This window comes from Netta rufina (assembly GCF_964035555.1).
Source record: "Netta rufina genome assembly, chromosome: 2".
In the NCBI taxonomy this organism is placed as follows: Eukaryota; Metazoa; Chordata; class Aves; order Anseriformes; family Anatidae; genus Netta; species Netta rufina.
This window is the reverse complement of record NC_140124.1, coordinates 60324979-60349197: the sequence shown is the minus strand read 5'-3', so window position 1 is coordinate 60349197 and position 24219 is coordinate 60324979. Positions and strand designations below refer to the sequence as shown.

The 24219-nt window shown below is 40.4% G+C and overlaps 1 protein-coding gene across 7 annotated transcripts in view; it reads left to right on the top strand.

Moving 5' to 3' along the window:
- LRRFIP2 (LRR binding FLII interacting protein 2) overlaps positions 1 to 8972 on the top strand; it is a 55622-nt gene extending 46650 nt beyond the window's left edge. For 5 of the 7 annotated variants that reach the window (XM_084306826.1, XM_084306823.1, XM_084306822.1 and 2 more), the window contains 7 exons: positions 1834 to 1935; positions 2182 to 2314; positions 3368 to 3417; positions 4439 to 4559; positions 4768 to 4847; positions 5848 to 5952; positions 6857 to 8971. In XM_084306826.1, the coding sequence (XP_084162952.1) occupies positions 1834 to 1935; positions 2182 to 2314; positions 3368 to 3417; positions 4439 to 4559; positions 4768 to 4847; positions 5848 to 5952; positions 6857 to 6967 (702 nt within the window). In that variant the 3' untranslated portion in view covers positions 6968 to 8971. Of the gene's footprint in view, positions 1 to 1833; positions 1936 to 2181; positions 2315 to 3367; positions 3418 to 4438; positions 4560 to 4767; positions 4848 to 5847; positions 5953 to 6856 lie in introns of all 7 variants that reach the window. The other 2 variants (XM_084306825.1, XM_084306824.1) reach the window with 1 other exon arrangement.
- Positions 8973 to 24219: the final 15247 nt, after the last annotated feature.

Genomic DNA, 24219 nt, shown 5'->3' with positions numbered 1-24219 from the left:
TAGGTTATCCTAGTTCTATAAAATGATTGAAATTTACAATTGTACTTGATTTTAAATGTGGTCAATTTGAGGTTTTTGAATTATAACATCGAGGTTAGATTATTCCTGAAATATACAGCTATTTTACTCTTTAGTACATGTATGACCAAGTTGAAATTATCCATGCTGTATCTGAGTTTGGTATAGATTTTGTGAAGGTTTTTGGAATATTTAGTAAATAGAACCTCAGATAAATGTGCATTCTGCCGAGTGGATATATTTTAGTCACACTGATATTAAAAGATACCCACAGAACTTTAATTGGCCTGATTTTATCTGTTTTTGGTTTTTAATCTTCCTTATAGAAGAATTCCAGCAGTGGAGTAGGTACAAAATCTGTCACTATCACCTCTCTGTATACAAAAACTATCAACTTTATTCAAAGTTGAAAAACTTAAGTAATTAATATCTCCGAAGGTAGAGATGCATGGTTACAGAAACTTCATTTCTCTCTCCATCAGCATTTTCTGATTGCCAGCCCTTTTGTTTATTGGGGGAGGATAGAGAGGCTGTTTTAGGAAGGTCAGCAGCAGCATAGGGCAAGTGTAGAGGATTTACATCTGGAGCTTGATTTTGGGCCTTTGTGTCCACTCTTCCGTTATCTTTAAGTGGAACACAAAATGATGCACTGATTAAGGTTCTTCATCCTGTTTATGATGTAGTTATGGAGATACAGTGTGTGTTAGGAAGTAAAAGGACATCTTGTAAACCCTTAAACTATCAGGTGACAACTGATGCTTTCACACATTTAAAATACAGGTAATTCAGTGTTAATATTTACATAGTAAATATTACAACTGCACTTTAAAAAATTTTCTGTTGAAATTAATAGAATAATGCATTGAAATCTTGCTCTCATATACAGATTCTCCATAATTATTAAAGTTTAGTATACTGCAATTGCCATGTGGAGCAATTGCAATCAATGCAGTGGTATTCACCTTCATTTCTTTCATGGTATCATTCCTTCCTAAACATTCATGCATGACACAAAGTTTAGTTAAATAATTTTCTTTGCAAAACGTGTGCGTGCTCTTGCATCTGCTTAGTGGTCAGGATGATTTGTAATGCATGCAATACCGAATTTGAATGGAATACTTGGATTCTGCCCAGTCAAGTGAAAATGTCTGATTAACTGCCAAGTAACAGAGCTGCACTATAGGTAGGCAAATTCATCGATGTCCATATTGTACATTTAGCTGAGATTCTTTCTTGTGCTAATGTAGTACTGCTAGTGTTTGCTTTTGCTTTTCTCTAAAAGTGATTGTTTTGCTTTTAGTAAAGAGTAGTTAGTATACTTAAGTGAGTAATAAACTATAACCTAGCATTTCTAAGTGGATGTCAGAATTGTATGTCCAATGGTCTTTTATGAGGTAAGACTTCTATTTCTATGCCCTACAAAGGTTATCTCAGTGAATATGGTGGTTTAGGATCTTTGTCTATTGAGTTCCAGCAAAAATTATTTCTGGCCATGTTAAAAAGAATCACTTACTCTTTTGGTATTCAGTTTAGTTTATCAAAACCTATGAAAAAAATGTACTAAATAGATATTTATTGTAGAGTTTACTAAGGCCTATTTGGAGAAAAAAATTGTGCTGAGACACATCTACCAATCACGCTAGATATGTGAATTGTAAAAAGGTAGTTATCAGAGATGCATATTTTATATATAAAATAGCCCCTTTTAATTTCTTTACTTTTGTTAAGCTCTTTATTTTTAAAAATTCTCTCTGCTATCTGTCATCTGCTTTCTCCTTTGTGCCATTCTTTTTCTTGGTATCTGCCTGAACCCAGGCCCTAGAAAGACAGAAAAATTACTTTGACTGCATTAAGAATGAGCGAGATGAGCTCAGAGAGGAGTTGGCTGACCTGAAGGAAGCAATGAAGAGAGGAGAGGTATGTCGGTAGTAGTTACCTTACAGTAACAGAAATCCAGTAATGGGGCGTGAGATCAAGGTCAATGAAAAAGAGGAAGAATGGTTACTGTTCTTGTTTGGTCTCAAAACCTGACCTTAGGGAACAAATGGAGCATTTCATTTAATTGTTTCAATCAATTTTAAAAGCTTTTTCAAAACTTTTCTGTCCAGTTATGTTTTAGCACTGGTCTTGAATGAGTAAAATGTTTTTCTTTTGTATTTTCAGAAACACGGATTAGTTATAATTCCAGATGGCACACCAAATGGTGATGTAAACCATGAATCAGCGGTTGGTGCAATAACAGTTGTATCACAGGAAGCTGCTCAAGTCTTGGAATCTGCGGGAGAAGGACCATTAGGTAAAAATATCCTGAAATACAGAGAGTTTATTAAGTCGTTTGCATTTTGTTCACAGTGTTTTGTTATTTGCAACCACAAAATGATACCTTCTAGGCTTACACTACTTTTAAACTTTTTTTTTTTATCCTGAGTAAGCAAACGTGTTTTTTGAGTAAAAAAAAAAATATAATACAATATGTATGGACATTTGTAACCAATCAGATTTTTTTGGTCCAGTTTGTTTTATTACTGTTGGAAAAGAAAAACAACAACTAAGACTTGCCCAAATTATAGGCTTTTGGATTGTGTGCATAAGTCAATTCAACGTAAAACTGTTAACAAGCAAAAAAAAATTATCTGTGCACTTGCATTATATTTGCACATTATGTATAATAGTTAAATGTTTAGACAGATTAATCTGATAGGTGTTTCTGTTGTCATTCTATGATGGTGAAATACAAATGTCTTTATACTTTGTTACTCTCAGAGTTGTAATTTTCATGTGAGCTGCTATAATTTTAGCATCGTGTTGTTTGACGGCGTACATGTATTTTGTAGCTATAACTGATTGTCTGGATGATTGGAGATATTGAAACATTCCTGTGGACACTTTCCCAAGTACTTTTCTGTGGACTGAGAACAGGAATTATAGAACTTCCTAGAAATGCATGCTTTTTACAAGCGCGGTGCTTTGCCTGAAGAGATAGCAGTCTTGAAGAGTAAACAAGAAAAAGAATATACAGCCAGTAGTAAATTGTTTTGGAAGTGGCTGTTCTTGACCATTTGGTTGTTAATTTACTTTGAAGAATTACTAAACTCACAGGCCTTACTTTTAAAACTGTTATACAAATACACAGTGAATTAATAGTTTTTTAATTTTTCCAGTATTAATGAAGTGTTATGTTGTTAGGGAGATAACGAAGTTTTATTCTGACAGTGCTGTTAGCTTTGAGGCTTTGTTTGCTTGTTTTACTTTGAAAATGAACTAAAAGTTATGAAAAATACATCCTTAGTTACATATTTCTGGTTGTGGGTTGTTTGTTTTTTCCTTTAATTGAGTTCTTTTGTTTTAGATGTCCGGCTACGAAAACTGGCTGGAGAAAAGGAAGAACTATTGTCCCAGGTAAAATAAACTATTATTTTTAGAAACGTAACTTTGCATATCCTTTTACAGAATATGAATATAGTAGCAATAAACAAATACTAAGTACCTTTGGTGTTTAATCAAATTACTTAACCAAACTAAATATTCAACATCTAATCAGGCTGACTACTGGGAATTATCAGCTCCTCTCAGTAGTGTCCCTATCCATGTGACTTTGATCTTAGTTATTAAGGAGAACCCTAAGTTCAGTAACTAGCTAGCTGGAAACTAACTTGCTGCTGACTGCCATTTCTGGTGCTACAGAACAAATTTGGTGTTACAACAAAATTTTTTTAGTATACATACTTGGTTATTTTTCTCTCTTATTCAGAAATACTAAATGCAATAAAATGACAATCTCATAAGCTCAAGCATCTTTCTTGCAAGTTACCAAGCAGTACTATTTCTTCGATCACTTCGGTTACTTAAATAAAAGATTAGTATGATCCAAGTCGCTGTGTTTTTAATGAAGGTCAGTATTGAGAATAGAGAATTCAAGAAAACATATCAAGTGGGCATTTGTTAAGAACACTAATTTTTGTGCCTCTAGTTGAACATACTACAAATTCAAAATGGTGCTGTTGACGCCTATTTTTGCTGAGAACACCCTTTAATTTTACTGTGACTATTTGGTTTAAAATGGTAGTAAATCCTATTATTGAATCAAGACTATTAAATATTTTTTTTATGTATACAAACATGTATAACTACAGCTACGTAATTATGAAAATCAGTTAAAAGATTTATATCATGAATGGGAGCTTTTGCTACTCCCATTGCAAACCTGATGTGCAGATGGCAGTCACCCAGCAATGGGGAAAGAACTGCTTCCGCAGACCTGGGAGTGGCTTCCCTGCCTCTCCTTCATGGCTCTGTTACTCCCATTTACAGAACCATCTCAGGCATTTCAGGACTACTTGGACTTGTTGACCTATTGAATGTTTAGGTATACTGAATTTCTGGGAGTTGATTTTTTTACAAAAGGAAACTTCTGTTTCAGGTTAGAAAGCTGAAGATGCAATTGGAAGAAGAACGACAGAAATATTCAAAAAGTGATGGCATGAATCCGGATATAATAGGCTTAGAGAATGGTTCTGACTTGCAACTAATTGAAATGCAGAGTATGTATAATGGTTACTGTTATAATGGTTTCCTTTTCTTACACTCAAAGATTTGAGAAAGAATACTTACCACTTTATAACCCTGAATATAAGCTTCACAGTAAAATGGTCTTTTAATGAATTTGAATTAAAAGGAAAGCTGCCAGTTCAGAGAGTTGCTTTGAGTAATATGTTTTTTTTCCTTTTTTTTTTTTTTTTTTTTTTTAAGGAGATGCAAACAGACAAATTAGTGAATACAAATTTAAACTTTCAAAAGCTGAACAAGATATAACTACCTTGGAACAAAATGTAAGTCCTTCTTTAGATTTGTTTATATCATTACACTTTCTCTGCAGACATTTACCAATATTTTTTCCAACAAAAACTATGAAAATGTATTTCATAACTTATTGCTTGTTCTTGAGATTTCCACAGAATAACACTACATATATGTTTTTTTCCTATTTCCTGCAAATCAATAGTTGTGCATATTCTAACCGTAAGAGAAAATCTGGAGTTAAGTTACTAAGATATGAATGTATACAGCAGAACATAAAGAGGGACTGAAGAACATAAAGAGGGACTTCATTTTAAGAAAATCTGTATATGTAAGCCTAAGTGTAAGAAGGTTATATTGATCTGCTCTTAGAAATTCAAGAACATATATATATACATGCATATATGTACATGTGCATATATAACATTAGCAAAGTGAGAAAATCAGTGCAAATCAGCAACACAGTACTATAGAGCAGTTTCTCTGTAGACCACTTAAAAGTCATTTAAAGGACTAGAATTTAAATCGAAGATGTATGGCTGGTCTTTGGTAGCCTGCTGCTGTGCTATGGATTTGGGGGGGATAGCAAGGAGCTAGAAAAAAAAATATCAATCATCAACAACAACATAAAAGTAAGTGGGTTTTAAAACTTGCAATTTCCAACCAGGATTTGTTAATTTGTCTTGAGTCCCTGCTTTGTTACTGGACTCTGTGCTTCAGCTTAAGACCTCTCACATCATGTCATGATACAGTCTCCTCTCTCCTTTGCATTTTCATGTGGTCTCTGCTTTTCCATTTTTCAGGGGTTGTTTTTAATCCCATGTATTCCCCAATTCTTGATTTTCTTTATCCAAATCAACTCTCTGCTTAGTTCTGTAACTTTTCGTATCTTCTGAAATATTTCCTGTGCTACATTTTATTCTCCTCTGTTTCTTGCAACCCTTGAAAGGGAGGACACAAGCAGTGAAGGGTGTATTGCAAGTCCTGTGAGTGGTAGAGTAACCACTCCTTTTATCTTGTTTGGGTTTGCAGGTTGGGCGACTTGAGGGACAGGTTGCAAGATACAAAAATGCAGCAGAAAATGCAGAAAAAGTGGAAGATGAACTCAAAGCTGAAAAGAGGAAGCTTCAGCGAGAGGTAATTGACTTGATTTCCTTTTCGGCTGTATACTTTCAGTCTTGAACTGCTCTGTTGTTGCCTCCAAGCTCTCCTTTTTAAATCTTCTGTTACTGCTGTCAAGTGTTTTTAGAAGGCCTCCAAGTGTGTTGCATTCAGAAGACAGCTGTAGCACATAAAAATAGTATTAAATACAATTCAGTGTAGTCTTTTCCTTGAAAGGAATGATCTAAAGTTGCATTTTCTTCTCAATATGATAACTTGTATGATTTTAAACTAATCCTTCCATTAAATATTATTGAGGAGCCAATCCTCCATATGTCAAGTGTTAGCCTGGAAAGTTTCCTGCATGCACCTCACAGGGAGCTAGGAAGAAGCTGTATTGAACTGTACTGTTGATCTTCTTTGCTTAGGAGCTGCTGCATGACTAGTGTAATGCCTGCTACCTATGGGAATACGTCTATCCATCAACTACCACCAGTGGTAGAGAGGGCCTTACCCTTTAAATAGCATGCAATGGGAAGTTGCAGGCACCTAACTGTTCGGGGGATGAATGTGTTATATATATATATATATGTATGTATATATATAATGTGTTTATATATATATATATATATATGTATGTATATATATAATGTGTTTATATATATATATATATATATATATATATATATAATGTGTTAAATATTTAAATTGCTTCATGTTTTTTTTTTTTTTACGGTTGAATTCTGGTTCATCTGGCTGCAGTAATGACATGGCTACTGTTAAAATGTCATACCTTAACTGATGTGGTACTTCAATTAAAAGAAATAAAAACAAAAAATTGTTGTATTAGATTCCTGATGTGATTTCCTCTGTTAAGGCTTATGAACAGCAGTAAGTCCAATTAAACTTAGTGATGATAACTTCTGTTTTTGTTTTATAGTTGAGAACAGCACTGGATAAGATAGAAGAGATGGAGATGACCAATAGCCACTTAATGAAAAGGCTGGAGAAGATGAAGGCAAATAGGACTGCGCTTTTATCTCAGCAGTGAAGTGGAAATGGAAAATACAATGCACTGCTCCTTGAATAACTAGCCCCTAGCTCGTTTTTAAATACAGACTTTCATTGGCACAAGCTACTTGAACACCGAGCTGTTCAACGTTGTTTTAGTTTGATAATTAAATGGCATACATCTTTTTGTAACTTATGAGAGAATGAAATGTAGTTTGAATTTCCCTGTGAATGACAGCAATTTTTCTGTAGCATTTGATTCTAGAGTCAGAGCTGGAGCACAATGCCGTATGTTCGGCCTAGTGATAGAAAATATTCTCACAACTGTGGAATCAAGTTTACTCACGATCTCTTTTGGCTGCTTTAATGAATGCTTGATGCTCGGAGACAACTGCATGAATCCAAGAAGACACTGTATTATAAACTAACATACATTTGCTCAAGACATCACACAGCACAAGTGCCTTTTATCTGGTGCAATTTAAACTTCATTGTTGAAATAACCCTTGAAATCAGATAACGTTTTATTTTAAGATACATTTGGGGTGTTCACTAAACTTTATACATTTTGAAAACGCATTTTTGTAAAATATTTAAATTTATAAGAAAATAGGGACTGTATATAAAAATCTGCTTTGTTTGCATGGGCACATCCAAGTTCTAGGTGATTTTCTCAGATAATAGCCCCTGATGCTCTTAGTACAAGAGTACAGATTTTAAACTTCTGTTTGTACACCATCAATTTGTCATCTGCTGCTTAAGTGTGAATTGAAATTTTAGGGTGGGAGGAAGAGATGGGAAATGTGGCTAAGGAGTTTATTAAATGGACACTTTACTGACCAAAACCAGATGTTTGTGTTTTCTTTTAAATACTGAGATATCAACAAGATAAAATCTTCAGGGTAGTAAATTTTGGTCTTCATAAAAATATTCTTCTGTCTTTTTAATCTAAAAGTTTTGAAGTGGTATTAGCCACTGTTAGCCTTTGCTTGAGGCCAGCATGAGCCAAACATTTGGCCTAAGAGGATCGTTCTTTTGGACTCATATCAGATCCTTTTCTGTTGCAAATTGCTGCCATTCAGGAGTATTTTTCAAAGCAAAGCAGATTTCAGGACATTTGTAATCCAGAGTTTTAGTGGTTCTGTCTTTACCAGAGCTCCTTTACAAAGGAACAGCCATCTCTGCATTTCAAAAGTGTAGTTTGCTTTCCTTTTGCTGGTATGTTATGCCTCTTGGGCTTTTGAAAAGCTTTCTCTGTTGAGAAACATCCTTTTAAGTAGCAGATCTTCAGAGACCTGCTCATTAACAGACCATTGGATTTTGGTGATCAGGTAGATAGTGGTCTGTACTGGTAACTCATGCTTTCATGTTGTGCATGTGATCAGAAGAAACCATCTTGGTCTTGATTAGTTGTTCTTACCATGTGTATTCTGAAGATAAAACGATATTTTGGGGATTTTGAAGATGTTCACATGTACAAACAAACCTCTGCTTAAACCTTATTTAATATACGGTGGGGAGCACATCTTTTGGTATGCTTCCTCTAAACCACTCTGAAGCTGGATATTTCATGGCACTCAAACAACTGTGTGACTTCAGTAGTGAACTATGACAGTTGGATAAGGAATTATCAGCTCAGAATTACCAGCATCCTGAGAAACTTGGGAGCACAAGCAAAGCATCAGTAAATCCTTTTTAAAGATGAAGATTGTTAGTTTTTTGGAAAGCCTTTTACTACAGGGGTCTATTAGGGTAGCCATTTTAGCTGTGGTGCTTCCCCAGTTCTTGCTACCAGAGAACTGAAATAAATTTGGACAAAGAATGCAAAACATGACATTCCCAATGTTTAGACTAACTGAATAATACTGGATTGTGACTTAGTATGACTCTTTAATTACAAAGTTTAAAAAGCAATTAAAAGAACTTTGAGGGAACTGCTCTGGGAAGAATTAATTGTAGACCTTTCTACCTTTTTCCAAAACAGTTCTTACCTGGAAGATTGTTTCACTAGTCCCATGTGAACTCCTTTTGTATATGGGACAGATACAAATAAAAATGAAAAGCAGTAAATAAAAACACAATTATTGAGCAAAACATGGTTATTGAGCCTGTGTCATTATTAAATTTTCCTTGTAAATATTTCAGAATCATGCATCTCAGCAAAATTCTTGCTATGACCTTATGGTAACTGACATTTCTGTTTGGAAATTAAAACTGACTTAGCTTTTTTAGGCTATGATATTATGGTACTATTAGTTATCATGCAAGTTAATGTTCGCAAATGACTTAGAATTTATAAAAGGGCTGTCTAGTAATGTGGTACACTAAAGTTTTAAAAATGGTCCTCCACTATAGCTTACGCTGCTTAGAAACTGCACTAAGTTTGGCAATTGATATTTAACAAACTTTTTTTTTTTTTTTTTTTTTGTTAAAAGGTGACTTAGTAATGCAGTGAGGTGATTTGTGCTGCCTTTCATGTCTGTTGTTTGTTTTTTCTTCTTCTCTCACAGCAGTCCAAGCAATCACGTTTAGTTGGTGGAATAATAATTTTGAGAATCAACATGCTTGCTTACTTGCACGTGGGTATTTACTGACTTCCTCCTGAAAAGTCGATAAGCTGGTTGTGCTGATAGTTCCTAAGAGTACAGGCAGCAGTCACTTTCTTTCTGGTGTCATCTTTTCTCCATTTCTAGTGTCCTTGTGTGGTCTCTTTCGGCAGTGTAGAAACAAGGAAGTGCTCTCTTCTGTTGCTTAGGCAAAACACACACAGCAGAGGGCATACTTGGTTTGTGTGCTCTACTTTAATGCAGGACAAGCAGAAAGTGTCCCAAAGTTTCCAGAAAAGAGCTGCTTTACTTCCTAGGCATAATTTGTTAGAAAAGGTTAATTTATAGGGGAATTTAAAACTTTCATACTAATCACATCAAGCATCTATTGTTTTGGCTAAAAGTCAATTGGATTCAAGAACACGCTTCAAATTATTGATATTTCAAGTGACTTTTGATTATAATCTTTCTGTGGTACTAGAAAAAAATACATTGGAAAAGACTGGCCTCTCATAACCACTCATTGGAAGAGTGTTTTTATCTTCACTAAGATAACATCTGCAGAATTCAGTGATAAGTTCTCTATCTTTCTGACCCTCCCTCCTCCAAAAGGGAGGCCTCCAACTAGAGACAGACTAGTGTGATCTGGTCAAGGGTAGAGAGGCACTGGCACAGATTGCCCAGAGAAATGGTGGATGCCCCATCCCTGGAAGTGTTCAAGGCCAGGTTGTATGGGGTTTTGGGCAAACTGGACAGGGACACCTTCCTGTGATCATGGCAGGGCACTGGAACTAGATAGATGGTGCTTAGGGCCCTTTCCAACCCAAACCGTTCTGTGCTTTTATGATCTCCCTAAAATAAAGTTAACAAAGTCCAGAAAGATCAGAAAAGTCTTAGTTTTGCTGCTGGTGCTAGGTGTGAAGAATGGTGTTGCTAAGTGTCACGGGAGATGTCAGCAGGCTGCACAGCATTACAGCAGATTAAGGAAATAGGAACTTATCAGAAGCAACAGCTTGAAAAACTATGAACCCCAATGGCAGTGGAGATGCAGCTAGTTTCTGAGATCACTGGGATGACCACGAAAAGTAGTAATGAGAAAACAAACAAACAAACGGGCTATTTTGTTTTAGTACAAGCATATCCAGGAGAGAAAAAAGAAAAAAAAAAAAAAGAAAGAAAAAAAAGAAAAAGAAAAGGTACAAGAAACCAGGAATGACACTTGGATAACAATAGCTTTTAAGCCATTTTAGCTTTTTTTTTTTTTTAGCATTGTAAGTGTTTTTTTTTGTTTGTTTTTCTTTTTTTTTTTTTAGGTAACCAGACTTTATTTAATCAGAATGAGTGTATCTGACAGACAAATGAATAATGGCTACAAGACTTTACCAGCTTTGCAGGAAGCCACAAATTGCTTGTTGGCCAAATGCATTAGCCATAATCATGGACAACTCACAACGATAAAGTTATTATTTTTGGTTGGAATGACTGGGGTTTGGTTGGGAAAAAAAAAAGCCAGTGGAATTTAATTATATTGTATAATTTCAGAGAAACTCACTTGCAAGGGGGCAAAGAAGGTTGCTAGTGTCTCTTAAATGGGGGATTATGCCTAATTATTTCCGTGTAAAGGTGCAAATTTAGAGGAAAGTCGGTGTAAGGATGATTGTGAAGTGGTATAATACCAGCATTGTTACTAAGCGTGTAATTTTTAACACCAAGCATGACTCTCTTCTTCCCCCTAAGCTTGAGGGGCTTTGCTTGGTCGGGTGGGGGTTGTTGGGGCTGGGCGGAAAGATTCAGTTAGCATTTTGTAGGGGCTCCAAAGAACAATGCTGGAAGATGACAACACCAAAAAGGTAAAGAGAAACTAAAAATTTGCTGTTGTTTATTTTGGTTGTTGTTCTCATCTGTGGGATATCACACAGCAAAAAGCAGCCTCTGGTGCACCTTACTTGCTCAACTTTTTACACCAGGTTCCTTATATCATGCGCAAAAACCAGATCTTCACCCCAGGCAGGGCAATGCATATCCCCAGGATGGCAATGGGGCTGGGGACACTGCAGGTGCCAGAGCTGTGCCAGGTGTTGGATGCCTGGGCTCCTTCCTTCCTGACAGGCCAGGGCCAGCATTAGGAACAAGGCCCAGGCTGCAGCTATGGGTCAGAACCTGCTGTTCACCACCTGCTGTTCCCTTGGCCTGCCCCTGCTCCCAGTGGTAGCTCCCTGCCTCCTGCCACTGCCAGAGCTGGCTACAAGGCCTCGAGCAGCAGCAGGGCCTCTGGCTTGGGCAGGCCCAGCATGGGCCTAATTTGCCCTGTCCTTATTCTTTTTAATTTCTGGTGTGTAAGGGTGGGTGGTTTTCTTGCAGCCAGCAGCTACATGTGACTGAAGAACATCCAAGCCAACAACAGAGCTCTAGCTCTGTCTTTGCAGAAAGAAGAAAAGCAATAAGTGAGAAAAGCCTATGATGCCTTTTGCTGCTTAAGGGGAGAGAATCACTACCTGAAGCTCCAGGTTGTTTATTTACCAACACAACTTCAATCAGAGCAAGTCATAAATCATTAGGGTTGGAAAAGACCCCCAAGATCATCTGTCTAACCATCACCCTACTACCAATGTCACCCACTAAACCATGTCCCTCAGCACCACATCCAGCCTTTCCTTGAACACCCCTGGGGACAGTGACTCCATTACCTCCCTGGGCAACCCGCCCCAGTGCCTGACTGCTCTTTCTGAGCAGAAACGTCTCCTCTTTTCCAACCCGAACCACCCCTGGCACAACTTGAGGCCATTCCCTCTAGTGCTATGACTAGCTACCTGTGAGAAGAGGCCGACCCCCAGCTCCCCACACCTTCCCTTCAGGTAGTTGTAGAGTTGTAGAGGGGCCCAAAACTGAATGCAGTACTCGAGGTGTGGCCTCACCAGAGCTGAGCACAGGGGGACAATCACCCCCCTGGTCCTGCTGGCTATGCTATTCCTGATACAAGCAAGGATGCCGTTGGCCTTCTTGGCCACCTGGGCACACTGCTGGCTCATGTTCAGGTGAGCATCAATCAGCACCCCCAGATCCTTTTCCTCTACACAGCTTTCCAGCTAGTGTGCCCCAAGCCTGTAGCACTGCATGGAGTTGTTTTGGCCAAAGTGCAGGACCTGGCACTTTGCCATGTTGAACCTCATCCCATTGGCCTCTGCCCATCGAGCCATCCTGTCCAGGTCCTTCTGTCTTCCTACCCTCCAGCAGATCAACACCCCAGAGTACAGTGAGGAAATGTATTGGACAATCCTCTGTCCTGAAGTAAGGAGCAGGACTGTGCCTGTAACTGTGTCACGAATACTTTCTTGTAGGAACAGTGAGATAATATATGAGAACTGAGAAATTCTGTATGGTTGTAGCTGTGGTTGTACTAGCTGTGATGAGGAGCAGATCCTGATACCAGCAAAGGCTGCATGTTTGTTTTGAGGGAAATTGCCTGGCAGAATGGGAAAAGAATTTGAAGGGTCTGACTTGTATCCCTGCCTCCTAGTGACCCCACCTACTGAACAGCTGACTAGAGAAATACACTCCCTTGTGGCTCTAACTCAGTGTTTATGTAGATGCTTTTTGGAGACTGCATGCAATTGAGCTTATGTTGGTGACCATGGATTGGAACTTGCGAGTCATTTTAGAAAACTCTGCTGTTGGTCTGACTGATAGATTTACAAAGTGAACAAATAATCTCTGGGCTGTTAATCTGTAGTTCAGTGGGACTCTTTGTTCTTTGCGTGGAAAAGAAATTGTCTTCTATCTTGGTAACACAGTGCCAGAGCTGGGAGCTGTTTCTCCAAGCGAAGAGGATGTGCTTTCTGGCAGGGTGTTCCACACAAGTATGTTGCTGAGGCAGAGCTATTTAGAAATGAAGACTTGTGCAGTGTGCCCGTACAATTTTTCCCTTCCAGAGACAGGCAAATGAGACCTCATTCCATAAGAGCCTTTTCAAAGAGCAGGAAGTTAGGCTTGGGGAAAGCCTAGAACAATATAATATTGTGAAAACACAAATCCCAGTGTTTCTCAACAAGAAATACAAGAGTGGGAGAAATGGAGCTTAAATTGAGGCAAATAGATTCTGCAGCTGCTCAGCTGAATTCAGATGCTGAGCCTGCAGCTGTATGTGAAAGGCTGTCAGGTAAGAAGAGAGCAGTGTCAGGAGGGAAAGCTGGAAGGTGCTGACAATGCCAGTTGCAAAAGCAGTTGCTGTCTCTCCAGAGACATCCTCCCAACTCTGCCAGGACAGAGCAGCCTTTCTGCAACAAGAACTTTTTCAGTGGGTACTACAAATTGGCGAGGGCTAAAAATTTAGAACCTGGCTTCTTCATAGGCAGGGTTTGAGTCACTGTGCTACACGTTTCCTAGTTTACTGACAGAGAGGATGAGCTGTCTGTAATGAAAGTTTTAGAAGAAGTGAGGCAAGACTGCTAAATTTGTTCCTCTGTAAATGATGCAAGTAAGCGATTACTTGCAGTGTTTAAATCTCATGTGTGCCTGTGTAATAATGCTGGTCATCGAGGCCTTTTCTATGTGTTTTTGGACTGCAGATGGCATGCCTGAGTGGTACTGAGTTCCAGGATGAGTCAGAGTTCCAGTCCTGCCCACAGTTCCAGCTCAAAAGACATGACAGAATTCAAAACATCTTTGTTATCAATCCCAGACTTCCAAGACGGGGATAGATTGCTGACAGGTTTTGCTAGTAGCCCAGTTAAGTCATCTGTTTTACAGTAGAACGGATTTCCAGATGTATTTAACAAATTGCTACCTTTTCTGCTTGCTGCAGCTGTTTTCAGAAGGGTTCTCCTATTGGGCTGAATTTACAAATGTAACAGCTTTTGGAAGCTAATTGACAAAAATAAAATAAAATAAAATAAAATAAAATAAAATAAAATAAAATAAAATAAAATAAAATAAAATAAAATAAAATAAAATGCTTTCTTTCTATGGTGATTACTAGCATTTGTGTAGAAAAGTTGAGGTTCAGCAAGCAAAGCAGATAGCATGGTGCTGTGCTCAAGCCATGGAGCTGTATCTCTTGCACTCTTGCAGATACTGTTCCTTTGGACTCTGCTTTTTTTTTTTTTTTTTCCCTCAACAAAGTCCATCTAAGTGTTATGAACTTGAGCACCCTTGGATACTGACCTTGCAGTTGCAATGCTCAAAATGTTTGGTTTGCTTTAGGTCTGCAAAGGCAAAGTCAATTGCAGGAAAATGGTCCCCCCCCCGAAAAAAAAAAAAAAAAAAAAAAAAAAAAAAAAAAGTGGGACTCCTGTCTTCTTCATAGTCTTGTGTAGTGTTCACACTGCCAAGATGCTTACACAGCTTCATCAGAAGTCCTCTGGACTGAAGAATCCCTGGTCTTTGCTTGACTGGTCATGCTCTACCTTCAACATGGATAGGTTCCTTTTCCCTTGCTCACGTATGTTTTTTGAAGGAAACGTCACAATTGTGATAATCACAACAAGGCTGAATTTTTATTTCATTACATTTTGTACACGTGTTTTTTCCTTGTATTTTATGTAATAGCCTCCTCATTTCCCTGTTGTGTTTTGGTAGCTCTGTGCTTTCAGTCTGGCCTACATTAGTCTCATGAACCCCCAAACTGTTTTACAGGAGGCCACCTTAGTGATTTTATCAATTGTGTTAAATAAAAGTCGCCTGCTGTACTTTCACAAGTTACTCTCTAAATGTCTCTCCAGTTCAACACGGGATTAAAAGTTAGCTCAAGTCAATGTGACAGAGAAGACCTCTCCGGTTTTGGAGTCTTTTTCTTCCCTTCAATTTTTAAATCAGTTGAGGAAACTCTATAGAGAGCTCTAATGTAGAGAGATCTAGAGACCCTTTACCCAAGGAAATAGTTTGAAGTCTGCTCTTTGGTTTTGTTTTGGTTTGCTCTGATTTCCCAGGGACATGGGTGGGATAAAATGATGCTTTCTAAGGAAACCTCCCAGCTTTCGTAGTTACTTGACTAATGCACTGAAGCCTTGGCCCTCTGGGCGTGTGGTTAAAATTTATCTTGATGACTTTGACATCTGTTGATGTTTGCCAAAACTCATTCTGTGCTGAAGTGGCTTCACAAGACAAGAGAAGGAAACAAACTTCGAGTATACAGAATGGAAGAAATTAGTAGGCTTGGGTTGAAGGGAAGAGATCAAGCTGTTTTTACTATTTATTTATTTATTTATACTTTTTCCTCTCTCAGAGAGGCATCTCCAATTGCCAACACCCTCTGTGCTTTTTTTGTGGCACTGGATCTTACACAAGTGGTTTGATGGTCCACCATTGGACCACCATGGTTGCCATTTCCTGGGTCTTGACCATCTGTTATTGACACCCTCCCTTTTTTGAGCCCCAGAGTATCCTATCTGTTGTGTAGGGACACTTCAGGGGCAAGGGGGAATCAGGGCATACCATGCAAGAAACCCCTCAGACATCAAACATCAGTGCGATCACCCACACTGCTGCAGAACACATCATTGCCTCGAACAGCTCACGAAGCTCTTACATGGGACATGACCCACTCTTGACACTGGGATAAACCTGCAGGATGGGTGCAGATCTGCCAAATTTGGCCAGACCAGCAAGCTTTCAGGGGACTGAAGGGGATCAAGGCATCTCTGCTCCATATTGTTTGGAGGTTGTTGGTGGCTTTTCTATATTATTTTCCCCAGGTTATTCCCTTGGATTTTTGGGCTTTAGTGGTGTTTTTATCATTAGGGTTTCTGTCATTTTTTGTTGGTTTTAGCAGTTGATTTTTTTTTTTTTTTTGTATGTGTATGTGTATTTGGTGGTGACTTTTCTGTATTTTTTTCTCTTTTTTTTTTTCTTTTTTTTTTTTTGATTTTGCAGTGGATTTTGTAGTGGATTTTTTTTTTTTTTTTTGGTAGGGTTTTCTCTCAGATTTCTGTTTGATTTTGTATTTGATTTTTGGGGGCTTTGTAGTGGCTTTTCTGTTTTTCTCTTTTTCTGTTTTTCTCTTTTTATTTTTTCTGTTTGATCTTTTTATTTTTTCTTTTTGATCTTGCAGTGGATTTGGGGTGGTTTTTCTATGTGTTTTTTTTTTTTTCTCCTCAGATTCAATGTTGCATTTTGCATTGTATTTTTGTGGGGTTTGGTCGTAGCTTTTCATTAGGGTTTTCTTCATGTTTTTTCAGTGCAAGGAAAGGCAAAGGAATAGGTCATCTTGAATGCAATCACACAGCATATGCAGGACAACCGGGGGATCAGGCCCAGCCAGCATGGGTTCATGAAAGGAAAGTCCTGCCTTACCAACCTCATCTCCTCCTAGGACCAGGTGACCCACCTGGTGGATGAGGGAAAGGCTGTTGATATAGTCTAACTAGACTTCAGCAAGGCCTTTTACATAGTCTCCCCCAGTGTTCTACTGGAGAAGCTGGCAGCCCATGGCTTGGACAGGAACACTGCTGGGTTGAAAACTGGGTGGCTGGTCTGGCCCAGAGAGTGGTGGTGAATGGAGTGAAATCCAGCGGGCAACTGGTCACCAGTGGTGTTCCCCCAGGGGTTGGTGTTGGGGCCCCACAATGACAATCTGGGAGGTCTTTTCCAGCCTTAAATGATTCCCCAAGCCATTGAACTTGCTTAATGGTGCAGTCGTGGCCATGCCACAGGTGCCTGCATTTGGCCCTGCCCAGCAACAAAACATCTGCTGCTGCCATCTGAACATATTAATTCAGCTTGCAGCCTCATGTCCCATCCTCACATCTCAGCCTTACGCTGCAGCCTGACATCCTAGCCCCATCTCGCAGCCTCACACACCAGGCCCACTTCCCAGCATCAAGGCCCAACCTCATCCCACAGCATCTGTACTATGCTTATGTGGCAAGGATTGGGTAGCACGGGACTGCAGCAGTGACCTCTGTAAGAAGAGACCAGGAGCTGCCCTATGTCAGAGAAGAGCCAGTTCTAGATGGCTCCAAAAGAGACCCACCCTCCTCCACTGGCCAAGGCTGGCACTTCTGTGTACACTGGTGGCACTTCTATGATAACGTATTTAAGAAAGGCTGAAAAATGCTGTGCAACAGCATCTGAGAGACAGGAATGAGGCAACGTGAGAGAAACAACCCTGCGGATACCACAGTCAGTGAAGATGGAAGGGAGGAAGTGCTCCAAGCACTGGAGCAGAAGTTCCCCTGCAGCCTGTGGAGAGCATCCCATGCTGGAGCAGTCCATTCCTGAAGGACTGCACCCTTTTGTATGGTTCCCAGGCTGGCAGTTCCCAAGCAGGCAGGCATTTTCTTCTCTCAGTGTTTTAGGAGACATTTTCTCTCAGCCTTTGTCCCATTAAAGCATGGTCACTTCATGGCTGCTCCCATCACCCAGTTTACCATTCCCATGATAATCTTCCATCCCCCAAATGACTTCCCTCACTCCTACAGGTGCCCACCATCCACAGCCATTCCTCATCCGTCTATCCTCTCCCATCCACAGTGCACATCCCCAAAATGCTCAGAAGAGGGGCCTGGCCCAGCAGCACACATGGTCATTAGCACCCGTCTCCTCCTGCACAGCCTTGGGGTTGGTGTCCCATGGGGATTGGGGCAATCTGCGCCTGTCCTGCTCCCAGCACCAGGAGAGGTAGCGGATATGCTGCTGGAGTATGGAGGGGCTAAACCCGGGCGAGATGCTGTGGGACCGGTAGCTGGAGGGGCTCCGCTGTCGCTGCCCCTGAAGCCTCAGCCCTGGCCCTGCTCTGGGCTGGAAACTGCCCCTGGGCCGGAACCTGCCCCTGGGCTGGCGGGCTGAGGCGTCCCTCAGGGAGTGCAGCACCAGCCACACAATGTCAATGATGGGCTGGTGGCAGTGCGGGCAGGTGGCTCTGTGAGCGGCCCACGACTGGATGCACGCTCTGCAGGAGTGTCTGCAGGGGTTCAGGCGAGCTGCGTAGGCTAGTGGGCCCAGGCAGATGGGGCACATCTTGTCCCTGGGGGCCTCCAGGAATGACTTCCCATCCCACAAATGACTTCCCATCCTTGAGACCCCCAGTGGTGCCCACCACCTGCAGCCATTCCCCACCCATCCATCTGATCCCATCTGCAGCCGACATCCCCAAGCCAATTTGTGGAGAGGGCTCAGGCAGCAGGGCTGGGCTGCGTTCAGCCCCCTCCACATGATGCCACATGAACAACTGCAGGCAGATGCTTTGCAGAGTGGAAAAGAGTAATTTAATCAAACAGTAATTGTGGCTGCTGCCACCAGCCTGGCCCCAGGCCAGGCCCCACTGCCGGCTCAAATGTGGGGCCCGGCTTGGTGGCCTGCGTGGTTGCCAGCCCCTGGCTCCTGCTTGTCCCTTCACAGCCATGATGTGCCCTTGGGGTTGATGTCCTGCAGGGACTGGGGCCATCTGCGCCCATCCTGCTCCCAGTGCCATGAGAAGCTGCAGACACACCGGCGGGGCCAGGAGGGGCTGCGCTTGCTGTGCCCAGGCGAGACACTGTGGGAGCGGTAGTTGGAAGGGCTCCACCACTACTGGCCCCGAGGCCACAGCCCTGGCTCCATGTTGGAAACTTCTGGAACCTGCCCTGGGACCTGTGGGTGGAGGCATCACCCAGGGAGTGCAGCAGAGGCACAGGATGGCCACGATGGGCCTCTGGCAGAGTGGCCAGTTGGCCCTGGCAGCAGCCCAGCGCTGGGTGCATGCCATGCAGAAAGTGTGCCCACAGGGGTCAGGCCGCCTGCAGTGGCCAGCACGCCCTGGCAGACATCTTGTCCCTGCAACCTCCACAGGCAGATGTTTCTACCTCCTCCCCCTTGTGAAGGAGGAAGGTGGAGCTTTCTGGAAGCTGTGCTTCTCTAAACCATGTGACATCAGCCACTCCCCCTGTGTCCTCTCCCCATGACTTTTACAAAGGCTGTCCCTCTCTTTTTTATGTTCTTTTACAGTGGTGCTTAATAGTGCACACACTACTCAAGGTGAGGCCACACCAGTGCAGAGTAGGGGAGATGAATCACATCCCTTGGCTGGCTTGCTGTTCTGTGTTTGATGCACGCCTGCATGCTCAGCAGTGCTACCATTGAAATCCACGGAGGGGAAAGCAGCAATGTCCCTCAGCCTAGGCAGAAACACAGGGTCCCTGGGCACTGGGCAGGCAGCAGCAGTCCTGGGCTGGTACAGCTGGAGGAGGTGTCCACACCCAGCACTCCTCACCTCACCACATGAGTGTTAATCCATTCCTGGGTAAAGGGAACAAGCATTACTGTAATGACTAGACCTGACACAATCCTTGTGTTTATGAAATAGTACTTAGAACAAGTCCAGCCATTTCTCATGATGGTGCATCATGAATAGGTGAGGGCAGCCTGTCAAGAAGTGGTGCAGCACCCCTTGCCATTGACAACTATACTTTCTTAATTTCACTTTAAGCCCAAATTTCCCTTTAACCCAACCACGGTGTGCTATATGCATTCCCATTTCCTGAGCTGTGCTGGAACAGGCAGTTCCCTGTAGAATAGTAGAGTCTCTAATTCTTTTAATAATCAGAAATGGGTCTTGTATTTCTGCAGGTGTGTCTAATGTAGTAAGTTCTGTATCTAAATGAGCTGTGTAGGCTTTAAGAAGTGATTGTTACCAAGGTGAACATTGTGCTGGGGAATCTTGCCACTCCTTTGATCCAGAATGGATCCACTGAATGGGAGACAGTTGGACTTTGTTGGGAACTCATAACCATAGTTTCCACTGACGTCCTCTTTCTGTGAATCGTATGTACAGACTAAAGGGGTCCCCTGGCATTATTGGGCCCATAGCATAGTGTTATGAAACACAGTGTATTAATAATTTCATTGTTTTTTTTTTTTTTTAATGTGTAACAGCTGTTTTCTGGTGATTCATCTATTCCAACCGACTGACTTCAGGACTAACCAATTATTTAAGCATATTATTGAAAGCACCATCAAAACGTCTCTTGAACACTGACAGGTATGGGGTATCAACCATCTCTAGGAAGTCCATTCCAGTGTTTGACTTCCATCACAGTAATTGTTCCTTATATCCAGTCTGAACTTCCCGTGGCACAGCTTTGTGCTGTTCCCATGTGTCCTGTCATTGGTATCATGGAGAAGAAACTGGCACCTCCCTCTCCACTTTCTTTTCTCAGGAAGTTGTGAAGAGATTATGAGGTGTCTTTTCAGCCTTCTGTTCTCCATACTAGACAACCCCAGTGCCCCTAGCCTCTCCTCCATAGGAGAGGCTATGCTATGGATGTTTTCAAGGACCTTAATATCCTTTTTATGTTGTGAAGACCGGAACTGTACACAATATTCAAGGTGAGACTACACTAATGCTAAATATAGGGGGAGAATCAACTCTTTGAACTGTTTGGGTATTGGTGTTTCTTTTGGAAGTGGTGGAAGAAATTTCTCTGGAGATGGAAGTGCAGTAGTGCTAGGAAGATATTTTCTTTTTAGTTTAGGTCTAGGACAAATACTCTCATCTTGAACATTGCATGGACAAAACTATGCCAGTATTTCCCCTTCTCACTCTGTTGAACACAAATGGGCAACATTCTACCAGGTGTGTCTTAAGATTTTTGTAGCACACTTCAGTTACATATGAAAATTTATTTCCTCATTTTGGTATTGACTTATTTTCAGGATTATCTTGCCATGTGTTCACTTTACAAGTGGCAAAGCTCCAGATATGGGAGGAATTAAATCTTGTCAAGAAGATGAAGGTTCTGATTTGAAATCTTTTAGTTCACTTTGGGAACAGTAGATGGCTTCTTCCTTTGAGCCTCCCCATATTCAATATCTGTTGCCTTGACTTGCATTGTCATTCATCCTGATTTTTTCAATCTGTTACAGAAAGAAAATCTGTGGGGGAAGTTGTTGGGAATTGGAAACTGCAGCAACAGAGTCTACAGATGACCTGCTGAAGGGACTGCTGAGAGAAATTATTAATTAAAAAGTAAAGGGAATGGTTCCCATATATTCTAATATCTTACGGAGAAGTATCTTGTTGACATATGCATATTAGTTTACCTCCCAGCTGTTATGAAAATATTTGTTCATGATGCATACCTGAAATGATCTTCCAAGTGAATAGGTAATTAGTGGGAAGTGTTGTCATGTGCATCTAATTAAGAGATTGGTAGTATAATGAAGTAAAACTTCTTTCTGTTGGAATTATATTTAATGATTGTTGGGATGCAGTAGGTAAAAGCTAATCATTATAAAACTAAGTTATTTGTTATTGTCATTTGATCTTTTATCCTCTCAATGTCTTCAGGTGCAAAGGAACAAATCCTCAAACAATATCTCTGAGATTTTTGATCTGCTCAGCACTTCAGAGTATGTGCTGGTGCCCCAGCAGTTTCAGAATCTCAAATTCAATAGTCTACTATTGGGATCTCTTTTTAAAATTTCTAAGTGTTGGTAACAAGCATCAACAGAAGTTATCTGTTGGGCTGCTATAATCCTTATGCAGATCTTTCTCCTTTACAACTACATGTGAGAGGAATCCGTGGGTTACTTTCCATATCACCTATTCTAGGGCATTTTGATAGCTGAGAAATCAGTATTCTCAAACATGCAAGTTATTGTATAATGTAGGACACAGAATGTTTCTAGCAAGATAAAGAATACCTTGAAAATCCCTTTCCACAAATATATTCATCTGTGCATTAATCCTTTTTGGTTTAGAGCCAAGAGTGGATTCCATTCTGTCTTTTCATTAGAAGCACCAAATTGCCTGTAACCATTTCCCTAGCATGTTTATTAATTCTGTAGCTCTGTCACAGAGGTAGAGCAGCTGCGAAGTTCATACCTGTAGAAGCTTGAAATCACCGAAAATCAGTAGTGGTAAGATGTATTTTAGAAGACATGTCTTTCAAGTGTTAATAAAGTCCTGACAGCAAAAGTTTATGCTTAGATCTAACTAACTTATCTAACTCTGGCATTCACTAATGATAAATAAAAATGCATATCCTGCAGACTTCCTGCAACACCCATGTTTTTGCAGCAGCAGTAGCTCTTACATGTACATATCATAAGCATGCAGTTAGACCAACATGCGTAATGAGTGGTAAGCTTCACTTTATTTTTTATATATATAACTTAGGCATGTGGTTTTTATCACTCTGTATTTCCATCAGTATGGTTTAGAAGTACACTGTGGTAAAAGACAGGACGGCTGTGGTCTAACTGTCCTCAGCTTATCACCCATTCTCATCGTGGCCCACCTCCTCTGAACCAGTTGTGACTGGTTCAGTTTACAGGGTTTTTCCACTAAATAACCAAACCTTCCTGCAAACAACCCCCTCCAGCACCCCAAGGCTTAAAACATCAGCTTAGCCTCTTATTTGGGCTAAATAAATAAGAATAAAGGCTTGGTGTGAACAGTATATGCATGTATAACTACACTTCAGGAGCAGTTGCAAATAAAAAACCTCAATCCATGCACTTGAGAAGCCCCATAAACTGTGAGGTGAGAGCTATGCTCAACGTTGTTCAGCATTCCTTGTGCAAAGAGCTTAAATATCTGTTTTTCTCTCTGTTTGCTTGTTCAACAGGGACAGCATCTTTGAGTTTTGCGTATGAGGTGGGACAAGGGGATCTGGGGATCATTTTATTAAAAGTAATCTTGGTTCATTAAAGCAATCAAGTGTTTGCCTAGCCTGATGGACTAGCAGGGATAGTAGAGTGGGAGGCCGTGACAGTGATATTAACAATGCTACTGAAATCTACAGTAACTGCATTCACCAAAATACTTTTACAGCTATTGTCTCACCCTTGTATTAAAGTCAAGCCTTAACAAATAATAACATAGGATATCAACTAGTTCTCAAGGAGAGTTTGGCTAAAGTTTAGACTTCCAAACTTTCTTCAAATTGAAGACTGTAACACTGAAGGTCTTAAGTAGCTGCATTGGTTTCAATATGTTCTTTGTAAAATAGCTTTCTCTGATTGTGAGAACTGTCTCTTTTAGGTTTTCCTCTTCTTGCACTGGCATGAGCTGTAGAAAATGGACCTGTTGTAACAGCATGATGTTTCCTCCCAGCTTAGCTGTTCAATTGCAAATATTTAATGGGTCAGCTTTTATTATTCCGTGTAAAACAGTTTTCCCATTTAATAATCTGAAAGAGCAAAAAATGGATGGTTTTAAGGATCCTTCATTCCCTGAGGAATTCATATGAGGATGGAGAATCAAGTTTTCGAAACACCTTACTATAGGCCATAAAACAAACATAGGTCTCAAGAATACATCTGAAGAAAAGCTTTTATTGCTCTCATCATTACAGATTCGGTACAGGCATTCATCTCCGAACTTGTGGAAATGGTTAGCCCCAAAATGAACAAGCACTTTACCCCAACGATTCTACTTCAAATTTTTCCACGGGATTGTGAAAGAGACTAATTTGCACAACTTGGAGATGAAGAGTTTGAAGTCCAACATCTGAGAATTTTTCCTCTACTGTGAAAACAGTTTCTCCACTGAAGAATCAGATTTAAGGTTTTGCTCAATCTGAAAAGGTTTCTCTAAACAAAATGATCATTGCAATCATTTTGCATCTTTAAAAATATGGTGTGCAGGTTCTTATTTTGTGTTACAGTACTGCCCTGTGGCCTGGTGAATTTCTTAAATTTCTGTAGATGTGCAACTTCGAATTGCTTTTTTACTCATCTAACTCTTACAAAATACTATGCTTGCTTTTTAAAATCACGTTTAATTGATTCTCTTAAAGCATGTATCATTACAGAATATTCCGGTCCTGAT